This window comes from Cherax quadricarinatus, chromosome 71 (assembly GCF_038502225.1).
Source record: "Cherax quadricarinatus isolate ZL_2023a chromosome 71, ASM3850222v1, whole genome shotgun sequence".
Taxonomy (NCBI): domain Eukaryota; kingdom Metazoa; phylum Arthropoda; class Malacostraca; order Decapoda; family Parastacidae; genus Cherax; species Cherax quadricarinatus.
In genome coordinates, this window is record NC_091362.1 from 21,869,088 (window position 1) to 21,881,869 (window position 12,782).

Here is a 12,782-nt window from a genome sequence, read left to right on the forward strand (position 1 = left end):
ACAGGCTTCACTATCTATCGTGTATAACTACAGGTTCCACTATCTATCGTGTATAACGACAGGTTCCACTATCTATCGTGTATAACGACAGGTTCCACTATCTATCGTGTATAACGACAGGTTCCACTATCTATCGTGTATAACGACAGGTTCCACTATCTATCGTGTATAACGACAGGCTTCACTATCTATCGTGTATAACGACAGGTTCCACTATCTATCGTGTATAACGACAGGTTCCACTATCTATCGTGTATAACGACAGGTTCCACTATCTATCGTGTATAACGACAGGTTCCACTATCTATCGTGTATAACGACAGGCTTCACTATCTATCGTGTATAACGACAGGTTCCACTATCTATCGTGTATAACGACAGGTTCCACTATCTATCGTGTATAACGACAGGTTCCACTATCTATCGTGTATAACGACCGGTTCCACTATCTATCGTGTATAACGACAGGTTCCACTATCTATCCTGTATAACGACAGGTTCCACTATCTATCGTATATAACGACAGGTTCCACTATCTATCGTGTATAACGACAGGTTCCACTATCTATCGTGTATAACGACAGGTTCCACTATCTATCGTGTATAACGACAGGTTCCACTATCTATCGTGTATAACGACAGGTTCCACTATCTATCCTGTATAACGACAGGTTCCACTATCTATCGTGTATAATGACAAGTTCCACTATCTATCGTGTATAATGACAGGTTCCACTATCTATCGTGTATAACGACAGGTTCCACTATCTATCGTGTATAACGACAGGTTCCACTATCTATCGTGTATAACGACAGGTTCCACTATCTATCGTGTATAATGACAGGTTCCACTATCTATCGTGTATAATGACAGGTTCCACTATCTATCGTGTATAACGACAGGTTCCACTATCTATCGTGTATAACGACAGGTTCCACTATCTATCGTGTATAACGACAGGTTCCACTATCTATCGTGTATAACGACAGGTTCCACTATCTATCGTGTATAATGACAGGTTCCACTATCTATCCTGTATAACGACAGGTTCCACTATCTATCGTATATAACGACAGGTTCCACTATCTATCCTGTATAACGACAGGTTCCACTATCTATCGTATATAACGACAGTTTCCACTATCTATCGTGTATAATGACAGGTTCCACTATCTATCGTGTATAACGACAGGTTCCACTATCTATCGTGTATAACGACAGGTTCCACTATCTATCGTGTATAACGACAGGTTCCACTATCTATCGTGTATAACGACAGGTTCCACTATCTATCGTGTATAACGACAGGCTTCACTATCTATTGTGTATAACGACAGGTTCCACTATCTATCGTGTATAACGACAGGTTCCACTATCTATCGTGTATAACGACAGGTTCCACTATCTATCGTGTATAACGACAGGTTTTACTATCTATCGTTTATAACGACAGGCTTCACTATCTATCGTGTATAACGACAGGCTTCACTATCTATCGTGTATAACTGTCTATCGTTTAGAATAGGTGATGCACTTAAAACTGAGGAGCTTGTAAAGCCTTAAAGAATTTTGACATCTAAGGAGCTTTAACATTGTGTAATTTGATCTGATTTCTAGTTCTAATTCGCTTTGACGTCTTCTAATTAACTTTGATATCTTATAAGAAGCTGTGACGTCTTTCAAGGAGCTGTGACATCTTGCAAGACGCTGTGACATCTTCCAAGGAACTGTGACGTCTTTAAAGGAGCTGTGACGTCTTCCAAGGAACTGTGACGTCCTGCAAGGAGCTGTGACGTCTTCCAAGGAACTGTGACGTCTTGCAAAAAGCTGTGACGTCTTCCCAGGAGCCGTGACATCTTAATGCTGGGCTCTACGCAGGGACTGCTGTGTTGAGCTGTGGGCATCCAGTGTACTGCGGGTCTTGAGAGACTGTTGTGAGGGCCTCCTGCCCTGGCTGACGTACGCGCGACGACTCCTGCGAACTCGCATCACTATGCATGCCACGCAAGACAGAAGTATCACAGACACTCCTGGTAAATAATAATAATAATAATAATAATAATAATAATAATAATAATAATAATAATAATAATAATAATAATAATAATAATAATAATAATAATAATAATAATAATAAATGTCTATATATCTCTATGTATATGCTTGTCAATGTGTGTATGTGTATATTGTATGTTAGACTGAGAGTATATCTGTGTATATTGTATGTTAGACAGAGAGTATATCTGTGTATATTGTATGTTAGACTGAGAGTATATCTGTGTATATTGTATGTTAGACAGAGAGTATATCTGTGTATATTGTATGTTAGACTGAGAGTATATCTGTGTATATTGTATGTTAGACTGAGAGTATATCTGTGTATATTGTATGTTAGACAGAGAGTATATCTGTGTATATTGTATGTTAGACTGAGAGTATATCTGTGTATATTGTATGTTAGACTGAGAGTATATCTGTGTATATTGTATGTTAGACTGAGAGTATATCTGTGTATATTGTATGTTAGACTGAGAGTATATCTGTGTATATTGTATGTTAGACAGAGAGTATATCTGTGTATATTGTATGTTAGACTGAGAGTATATCTGTGTATATTGTATGTTAGACTGAGAGTATATCTGTGTATATTGTATGTTAGACTGAGAGTATATCTGTGTATATTGTATGTTAGACTGAGAGTATATCTGTGTATATTGTATGTTAGACTGAGAGTATATCTGTGTATATTGTATGTTAGACTGAGAGTATATCTGTGTATATTGTATGTTAGACTGAGAGTATATCTGTGTATATTGTATGTTAGACTGAGAGTATATCTGTGTATATTGTATGTTAGACAGAGAGTATATCTGTGTATATTGTATGTTAGACTGGGAGTATATCTGTGTATATTGCATAATTTTTGTCCGTTTAATATCCCAGGTCTTAAGTTTGGTCATAAATTCTCAGGGAGGCAGTGACCCAAGATGACCTCCAGTGATCCAAGATGACCTCCAGTGACCCTGGATGACCTCAAATGACCCTGAGTGACTTCCAGTGACCGTGGATGACTTCCAGTGACCCGGGATGACTTAGTGACCCCTGGATGACGTACGGTGACCCTGGACGACCTCCAGTGACCCTACATGATATTCACTGACCTTGCATGACCGACAATGACCCTGCCTGACCTTCAGTGACCCTGGATAACATCCAGTGACCCAGGATTAACCTGAATGACTTGTAGTGACCCCTGAAGGACCTACAAAGACCCCGAAAAACCTCCAGTGACTCTGGATGACCTGCAATGACCCTAGGTGACCTCCAGTGACCCCGATTGACCTTAAATAACCTTGGTTGACCTCCAATGACCTCTGGATGACCTCCAATAAACCCTGGGTGACCTATAATGACACTGAGTGACCTTAAGTGACCCTGGAAGACCTCCAGTGACCCTGGATGACCCTGAATGACTTACAGTGATTCCTGAAGGACCTACAGAGACCCCGGATAACCTCCAGTGACACTAGATGACCTACAGTGACCCTGAATAACCTGCAATGACCCTAGGTGGCCTCCAGTGACCCCAAATGACCTACAGTGACCCTGGATGACCTACAGTGACCCCAAATGACCTCAAATGATTCTGAATGACTCCAGTGACTTTGGATGATCTCCAGTGACCTTAGATGACTCCAGTGACCCTGGATGACTCCAGTGACCCTGGATGACTCCAGTGACCTTAGATGACTCCAGTGACCCTGGATGACTCCAGTGACCCTGGATGACTCCAGTGACCCTGGATGACTCCAGTGACCCTGGATGACTCCAGTGACCCTGGATGACTCCAGTGACCCTGGATAACTCCAGTGACCCTGAATGACTCCAGTGACCCTGGACGACTCCAGTGACCCTGCATGACTCCAGTGACCCTGGATGACTCCAGTGACCCTGGATGACTCCAGTGACCCTGGATGACTCCAGTGACCCTGGATAACTCCAGTGACCCTGAATGACTTCAGTGACCCTGGATGACTCCAGTGACCCTGGATGACTCCAGTGACCCTGAATGACTCCAGTGACCCTGGATGACTCCAGTGGCCCTGGATGATTCCAGTGACCCTGGATGACTCCAGTGACCCTGGATGACTCCAGTGACCCTGAATGACTCCAGTGACCCTGGATGACTCCAGTGACCCTGGATAAATCCAGTGACCCTGGATGACTCCAGTGACCCTGGATGACTCCAGTGGCCCTGGATGATTCCAGTGACCCTGGATGACTCCAGTGACCCTGGATGACTCCAGTGACCCTGGATGACTCCAGTGACCCTGGATAACTCCAGTGACCCTGAATGATTCCAGTGACCCTGAATGACTCCAGTGACCCTGGATGACTCCAGTGACCCTGGATGACTCCAGTGACCCTGGATGACTCCAGTGACCCTGGATGACTCCAGTGACCCTGAATGACTCCAGTGACCCTGAATGACTCCAGTGACCCTGGATGACTCCAGTGACCCTGGATAACTCCAGTGACCCTGGATGACTCCAGTGACCCTGGATGACTCCAGTGACCCTGGATGACTCCAGTGACCCTGGATGACTCCAGTGACCCTGGATGACTCCAGTGACCCTGGATGACTCCAGTGACCCTGGATGACTCCAGTGACCCTGGATGACTCCAGTGACCCTGGATGACTCCAGTGATCCTGAATGACTCCAGTGGCCTTGGATAACTCCAGTGACCCTGGATAACTCCAGTGACCCTGAATGACTCCAGTGAACCTGGATGACCTCCAGGGACCCTGAATGACCTCCAGTGACCCTGGATGACTCCAGTGACCCTGGGTAACTCCAGTGACCCTGGATGACTCCAGTGACCCTGGATGACTCCAGTGACCCTAGATGACCTCCAGTGACCCTGGATGACTCCAATGACCCTGGATGACTCCAGTGACCCTGGATGACTCCAGTGACCCTGGATGACTCCAGTGACCCTGGATAACTCCAGTGACCCTGGATTACTCCAGTGACCCTGGATGACTCCAGTGACCCTGGATGACTCCAGTGACCCTGGATGACTCCAGTGACCCTGGATGACTCCAGTGACCCTGGATGACTCCAGTGACCCTGGATGACTCCAGTGACCCTGGATGACTCCAGTGACCCTGAATGACTCCAGTGGCCTTGGATAACTCCAGTGACCCTGGATAACTCCAGTGACCCTGAATGACTCCAGTGAACCTGGATGACCTCCAGGGACCCTGAATGACCTCCAGTGACCCTGGATGACTCCAGTGACCCTGGGTAACTCCAGTGACCCTGGATGACTCCAGTGACCCTGGATGACTCCAGTGACCCTGGATGACTCCAGTGACCCTAGATGACCTCCAGTGACCCTGGATGACTCCAATGACCCTGGATGACTCCAGTGACCCTGGATAACTCCAGTGACCCTGGATGACCTCCAGTGACCCTGGATGACTCCAGTGACCCTGGATGACCTCCAGTGACCCTGGATGACCTCCAGTGACCCTGGATGACTCCAGTGACCCTGGATGACCTCCAGTGACCCTGGATGACCTCCTGTGACTATGGATGACTCCAGTGACCCTGGATGACCTCCAGTGACCCTGGATGACCTCCAGTGACCCTGGATGACCTCCTGTGACTATGGATGGCCTACAGTTGTCCTGCATCACCCACCTGCACCCACACCACCGATAATTTTATTTCTCGTAGACTTGAAGGCAGCAGCAACTTCTCGCACGACCTCCCGCCACGACCGCAGTGCCAATACTGTGTGGTTACTTCCTGGACCTGCGGAGGAAGAGGAGGCATGAGAGGGGGGGGAAGTGGAGTTATGAGCGGGGGAAATGGAGGCATGAACGGGAGGAAATGGAGTTATGAGCGGGGGGAGTGGGGTTATGAGCGGGGAAGGGGAAATGTAGGCATGGGCGGGAGGATATGTAGGCATGGGCGGGGGGAATGCAGGTATGGGCGGGGGGAAATAGAGGCATGAGCAGGGGGAAATGGAGGCATGAGCGGGGGGGAAATGGAGTTATGAGCGGGGGAAACGAAGGCATGAGCGGGAATGGAAACATGGGTGTGAGAGAAGTTTTGTGAGAATGAGAGAGACTCACTAAGAGGATAAACGAGCACACACACAGAGAGAGAGAGAGAGAGAGAGAGGGAGAGAGAGAGAGAGAGAGAGAGAGAGAGAGAGAGAGAGAGAGAGAGAGAGAGAGAGAGAGAGAGAGAGAGAGAGAGAGAGAGAGAGAGAGAGAGAGAGAGAGAGAGAGAGAGAGAGAGAGAGAGAGAGAGAGAGAGAGAGAGAGAGAGAGAGAGAGAGAGAGAAAGTATGGAACACATTCGTGCAGCATAATGATGTCAACGAGATAACGTCAGTTGATCAAATGAAAATGCTGGCCCACAGATGGCTCCAACTTCTCCTGTTCCCTACTTGTATGTCTCATAACAAAAATGCTTTCAAATGAGCTGATGTAGGTAACAGCTCTTAGCTTACCAATAAAGTTAGGAATCCTAACCTGTAAATAGCTGTCAATAAAGCTAGGGATCCTTAACCTGTCAAACCCAGAGAAGTAGAGAAAGAGAGAGAAAGAAAGAGAGAGAGAGAGAGAGAGAGAGAGAGAGAGAGAGAGAGAGAGAGAGAGAGAGAGAGAGAGAGAGAGAGAGAGAGAGAGAGAGAGAGAGAGAGAGAGAGAGAGAGAGAGAGAGAGAGAGAGAGAGAGAGAGAGAGAGAGAGAGACATCCTATTGGGGCAAGCGTTCCACAAGGAAGTGTGCTGGGTCCACTGTTATGGAATGTCTACTTCAACGACCTTCTTCATCTCATCCCAGAATCACATGCATATGCAGACGACTGTACACTGACATTCACTTATCCAAGAGAAGAAATGCCAGCTGCTCTAAGCTACATCAATCACCAGCTGAGAGCTATATCAGCTTGGGGAAATAGATGGCAAGTAACATTTGCACCTGAGAAAACGCAAATGATGATCGTCTCTAGGCACCATGATGGTAATGCTGGTGCAGTAGTAAGGATGAATGGGAGGATGTTGGCACCTGGAGAAGAAGTTGATATCCTTGGGGAGGGTGGTTTGACTCCAAACTAACCATGAAGAACCATGTTGTAAATCTTGCAAACAAGGCAGCCAGGAAACACAGCACTTCGCCGTATCTCGCATCTGCTTGACAGTAGGGGTTGCAAGATACTGTACAGCACAAGTACGCTCACCACCTTGGAGTATGCTCCACTTTCTTGGTTTGCCTGTCCCCCTCTCATCTGCGACTGCTTGACAGGAGTAGAGAACAGAGCAAGACGTCTCATCTCTCCTGGACCCATCCTGGATGGATCTGTCATTTCAGCAGGAGCCTTCAACATAGGAGGGATGTGGGTGGCCTTACTGTTATGTACAAGGCCAATATTGTCAAAATACCACACTTGGATCCACTTCGAGGACAGCGCAGCAAGCTTTTATGCCACAAGACGGGCAGAAAGCAGCAACTTCTCTGGCTGTACCCTTCTCCAGAACATCACTCCATCTGAGATCATACATACCCAGGATGACTCGAGTATGGAACACATTCGTTCAGCATAATGATGTCAACGGGATAACTTCAGTGATCAAGTGAAAGTGCTGGTCCACAGATGGCTCCAACTTCATCCTGTTCCATACTTGTTTGTCTCGTAACAATAAAAAGGCTTTTAAATGAGCTGATGTAGGTAACAGCACTTGGCTTGTAAATAAAGTTAGGATTCCTTAACCTGTAAATAGCTTGTCAATAAAGCTAGGGATCCTTAACCTTGCCAATCAAAGCCATGTGTGAAAAAAAAAAAAAAAAAAAAAAAAAAAAAAAAAAAAAAAAAAAGTTGAGAGAGAGAGAGAGAGAGAGAGAGAGAGAGAGAGAGAGAAAGAGAGAGTGAGAGAGAGAGAGAGACAGAGAGAGAGAGAGAGAGAGAGAGAGAGAGAGAGAGAGAGAGGGAGGGGAGAGAGGAGAGGAGAGAGAGAGAGGAGAGAGAGAGAGAGAGAGAGAGAGAGAGAGAGAGAGAGAGAGAGAGAGAGAGAGAGAGAGAGAGAGAGAGAGAGAGAGAGAGAGAGAGAGAGAGAGAGAGAGAGAGAGAGAGAGAGAGAGAGAGAGAGAGAGAGAGAGAGAGAGAGAGAGAGAGAGAGAGATGTGGGTGGCCTTACTGTTATGTACAAGGCCAATATTGTCAAAATACCACACTTGGATCCACTTCGAGGACAGCGTGAAACAAGCTTTTATGCCACAAGACGGGCAGAAAGCAGCAACTTCACTCTGGCTGTACCCTTCTCCAGAACATCACTCCATCTGAGATCATACATACCCAGGATGACTCGAGTATGGAACACATTCGTACAGCATAATGATGTCAACGAGATAACGTCAGTTGATCAAATGAAAATGCTGGCCCACAGATGGCTCCAACTTCATCCTGTTCCCTACTTGTATGTCTCATAACAAAAATGCTTTCAAATGAGCTGATGTAGGTAACAGCTCTTAGCTTGCCAATAAAGTTAGGAATCCTTAACCTGTAAATAGCTGTCCAATAAAGCTAGGGATCCTTAACCTTGTCAAACCCTGTGTAGAGAGGAAAGGAGGTTACTCTGCTGCTGATCTGTTGTTAAACCTCTCCACTAAGTGGCACCAGTCACTGGATGAATCCAAAGTCAGCTGTGTGGTAGCACTGGACATTGCTGGCGCTTTCGACCGGGTGTGGCACCAGGGCCTCTTAGCAAAACTTCAAGCACTGGGAATTGCAGGCTCTACGCTATGTCTCCTCAGTGATTACCTTCATAGGTAGATCTCTAAGTGTAGTCCTCAATGGAACGGAATCAGCAAGACATCCTATTGGGGCAAGCGTTCCACAAGGAAGTGTGCTGGGTCCACTGTTATGGAATGTCTACTTCAACGACCTTCTTCATCTCATCCCAGAATCACATGCATATGCAGACGACTGTACACTGACATTCACTTATCCAAGAGAAGAAATGCCAGCTGCTCTAAGTTACATCAATCACCAGCTGAGAGCTATATCAGCTTGGGGAAATAGATGGCAAGTTACATTTGCACCTGAGAAAACGCAAATGATGATCGTCTCTAGGCACCATGATGGTAATGCTGGTGCAGTAGTGGAGGATGAATGGGAGGATGTTGGCACCTGGAGAAGAAGTTGATATCCTTGGGGTGAAATTTGACTCCAAACTAACCATGAAGAACCATGTTGTAAATCTTGCAAACAAGGCAGCCAGGAAGCTTACAGCACTTCGCCGTATCTCGCATCTGCTTGACAGTAGGGGTTGCAAGATACTGTACGAGAGCACAAGTACGCTCACACCTTGAGTATGCTCCACTTTCTTGGTTTGCCTGTCCCCCCTCCTCATCTGCGACTGCTTGACAGAGTAGAGAACAGAGCAAGACGTCTCATCTTCTGCCTGGACCCATCCTGGATGGATCTGTCATTTCAGCAGAGCCTTCAACATAGGAGGGATGTGGGTGGCCTTACTGTTATGTACAAGGCCAATATTGTCAAAATACCACACTTGGATCCACTTGAGGACAGCGCAAAGAAACGCTTTTATGCCACAAGACGGCAGAAAGCAGCAACTTCACTCTGGCTGTATTCCCTTCTCCAGAACATCACTCCATCTGAGATCATACATACCCAGGATGACTCGAGTATGGAACACATTCGTTCAGCATAATGATGTCAACGAGATAACGTCAGTTGATCAAATGAAAATGCTGGCCCACAGATGGCTCCAACTTCATCCTGTTCCCTACTTGTATGTCTCATAACAATAAAAATGCTTTCAAATGAGCTGATGTAGGTAACAGCTCTTAGCTTGTCAATAAAGTTAGGAATCCTTAACCTGTAAATAGCTTGTCAATAAAGCTAGGATCCTTAACCGTGTCAAACCATGTGTAAAAAAAAAAAAAAAAAAAAAAAAAAAAAAAAAAAAAAAAAAGAGAGAGAGAGAGAGAAAAAAAAAAAAAAAAAAAAAAAAAAAAAAAAAAAAAAAAAAAGAGAGAGAGAGAGAGAGAGAGAGAGAGAGAGAGAGAGAGAGAGAGAGAGAGAGAGAGAGAGAGAGAGAGAGAGAGAGAGAGAGAGAGAGAGAGAGAGAGAGAGAGAGAGAGAGAGAGAGAGAGAGAGATGACTTCACACCGCAAAATAGCAAGATTATCTACGCTATCTGGCTATTGTCCCAGTAGATACTGCAGTGTTTGTGGGTATACCACAAGGGACAAAGATCTTCTTGGATGTAAAGAGCCTACTTGTTCCAACTACTGCCACACAGATTGCACTCCAGAAGAAGAATTTTGTTGCAGCCAGGTTGAAAATTTCAGAAAATTTAAGGATATCCATAATCCTGTGGTATATGTGGATACAAGCCTGGAGCTACAGGAGGAAGGTTCAGAAGTCCTACCTCAGGGACTCCTGTCCAAAGATCAAGACTGCCCTCTTGGGCTGTGTTGTAAAGTTGCAGCTAAGATAATCCATCACAGGGAAGCACTTCATGAGCTCCTCAAATCATTAGATAACCTACAAGCTATTGTAGAAGGCCAGTGCAAGCCTACATCAAGTGACGCAAGTTGCTCAGCTGATGGTGACACTATTGACAAAGACTGGAAGTCCCACACTGAGCTTAACTCAGGGTAAACATCTGGTGGAATTCTGTCATCGCTAAGGTCCCACAGACTGACAGAGTTCAAAACACTACCTTTGGGAATTCTAACACAATTCCTCTGACCACCACAGAGGGAACAAATCCTCTTCCCAGCAACGTGGGAAGCCTTGGATCTGTTAATTCTCTACACCTGACATCTCTGCTTCAGCCACTGCCAGTCTACTTGACAGGTGCACATACCATCCCTGATCCTACACCTGTCAGCACACCTGCCGATACTATTCTAGAATCTGGTAGTAGTGCTTCGACAACAAGCTCTGAGCCAGGAGTTTCTCCACCAGAGAACGGTGCAGTTAGTGATCAGGGAACTATCACTGCACCTGATCACCTGCTACGCCGAAGTACGAACAGCAGGGACACATCTGTCAGAACTGGTAGGGAGGGCGGGGTAGAGACGTGGAGGAGGACGTGGTGGAGGAAGACATCTACAGCCGTCTCACCCTCCACTAACACAGTTCCAGCGGCAGAATCCGAGGACAAATCTGCGAAACACGAGGAGGTACAACAAATCCCTAGTCCACCCTCCCAGGCACCTGGCTGTGCTCGCTGTCACCGGAAGGGGCACTCTGCCAACAACTGCCTGCGAGATACCAGGTGTAACTACTGCTACAAGAAAGGACATAAGGAGGACCAGTGTCGGAAGAAAAAGGAACTTGACAGACAGGGCCACCTGTTTAGAGAACCTGTTCTCAGAACAAACCAGCAGGATCTCTGAATTGGCAAACACTCTCACACGTCACCCACTTAGCTACTCCTATCCCAGCCCATCAGGTGGGATTGGGCCTTATACAAGACCACAGACCTACATCCCTGCAGCTGCCTCAGTACCCTACCTCTCTCAAGGGCAGGCACCTTACATTCCCTTCACACCCACCACCTCAAGCTGACCACTTCATCGCGAGGAGCCAGTCTATCAGCATCCTGTCGGCCAACATTAGAGGTTTCATTACTAATGTTGGAGGAGCTCACATAGCTTTGTGAACACTCGACGTCCCGACATGATAGCTGTTGTTGAAACATTTTTTGGATGACAGGACTCAGAAAATTTTGCAAGAATTGCTGGCTACACCTCATGGATGAGAAGAGACAGGCAAGGGCAAGGAGGTGGTGTTGCTGTGTTCTTCTCTAAAAGTGTTCATGCCCAGCACATAGATGTTGCCACCCCTACACATCTTGAAATGATGTTCTTCAAGCTCTGTATAAACACTAGTACCTCTGTACTAGCATGTGCAATGTACAGACCTCAGTGGCAACATGCAGACCCTATCAACTTCCTAATGGAAAATATTGACTCCCTTCTGCTACAACACAACTGTCAACATATTATAATTGTTGGTGACCTCAACCAGCACCTTATACAGAGGGACTTTGATGACCTTCTTGCAGTGTTTGACATGAGAAACTTTGTTGATTTCCCTACTCATATCTCTGGCTCCTCCCTTGACCCAGTAGTGAGTGATCTGGCAGAAGGCATAGTCACTTGTCAACCCCTCGGCTACGTTGGATCGTCTGACCACAAGGCTGTTTTTACCACACTTAAGATCCCAACAGAACGGTAGAGAGTCCACACGCACAACCTGGCTATGGGAAAGAGGGTAATTGGCCAGCCCTTTGCTCTGAGCTCGCCACCACCGACTGGAATGCTCTTCTCCAGGGGGATGTTGACAACCAAGTGAAAGCCTTCACTGGACACATCCTTAATCTGCAACAAGAACACATTCCTCACCGGCAATATGTGACAAAGCCTACAGATCAGCCTTGGTTTGGCTTTCGTTGTAGAGGAGCTGCTGCTGCTAAGTACAAAGCATGGCGAAGGTATAAGAGACATCCTACCACCTATAACAGGAACTTGCACATGCAAGCCTGTAGGCATATGGTGATGTTCAAAGTGGGCCATTACTAAATGGGAGGTGGACACTAAAAGAAAGTTAGCATCAGGTAGGGTGGCTCCAAAACCTGGTGGTCCCTGGTCAAGGACAGACAAGGTTATCTGCCTGATGAACTTATTCCACCTCTAAATCGACAGGATGGGACCACCTCTACTAGT

At 46.3% G+C, this 12,782-nt stretch overlaps 1 protein-coding gene across 1 annotated transcript in view; it reads right to left on the reverse strand.

The window, feature by feature from the left end:
• Positions 1 to 846: 846 nt before the first annotated feature.
• Positions 847 to 12,782, reverse strand: part of LOC128700271 (uncharacterized) — a 17,830-nt gene continuing 5,894 nt past the window's right edge. The window contains exons 3-4 of the mRNA XM_070100133.1: positions 5,710 to 5,823; positions 847 to 2,031 (exon numbers count right to left, since the gene is read on the reverse strand). Of these exons, the coding sequence (XP_069956234.1) occupies positions 1,859 to 2,031; positions 5,710 to 5,823 (287 nt within the window). The 3' untranslated portion in view covers positions 847 to 1,858. The remainder of the gene's footprint in view (positions 2,032 to 5,709; positions 5,824 to 12,782) is intronic.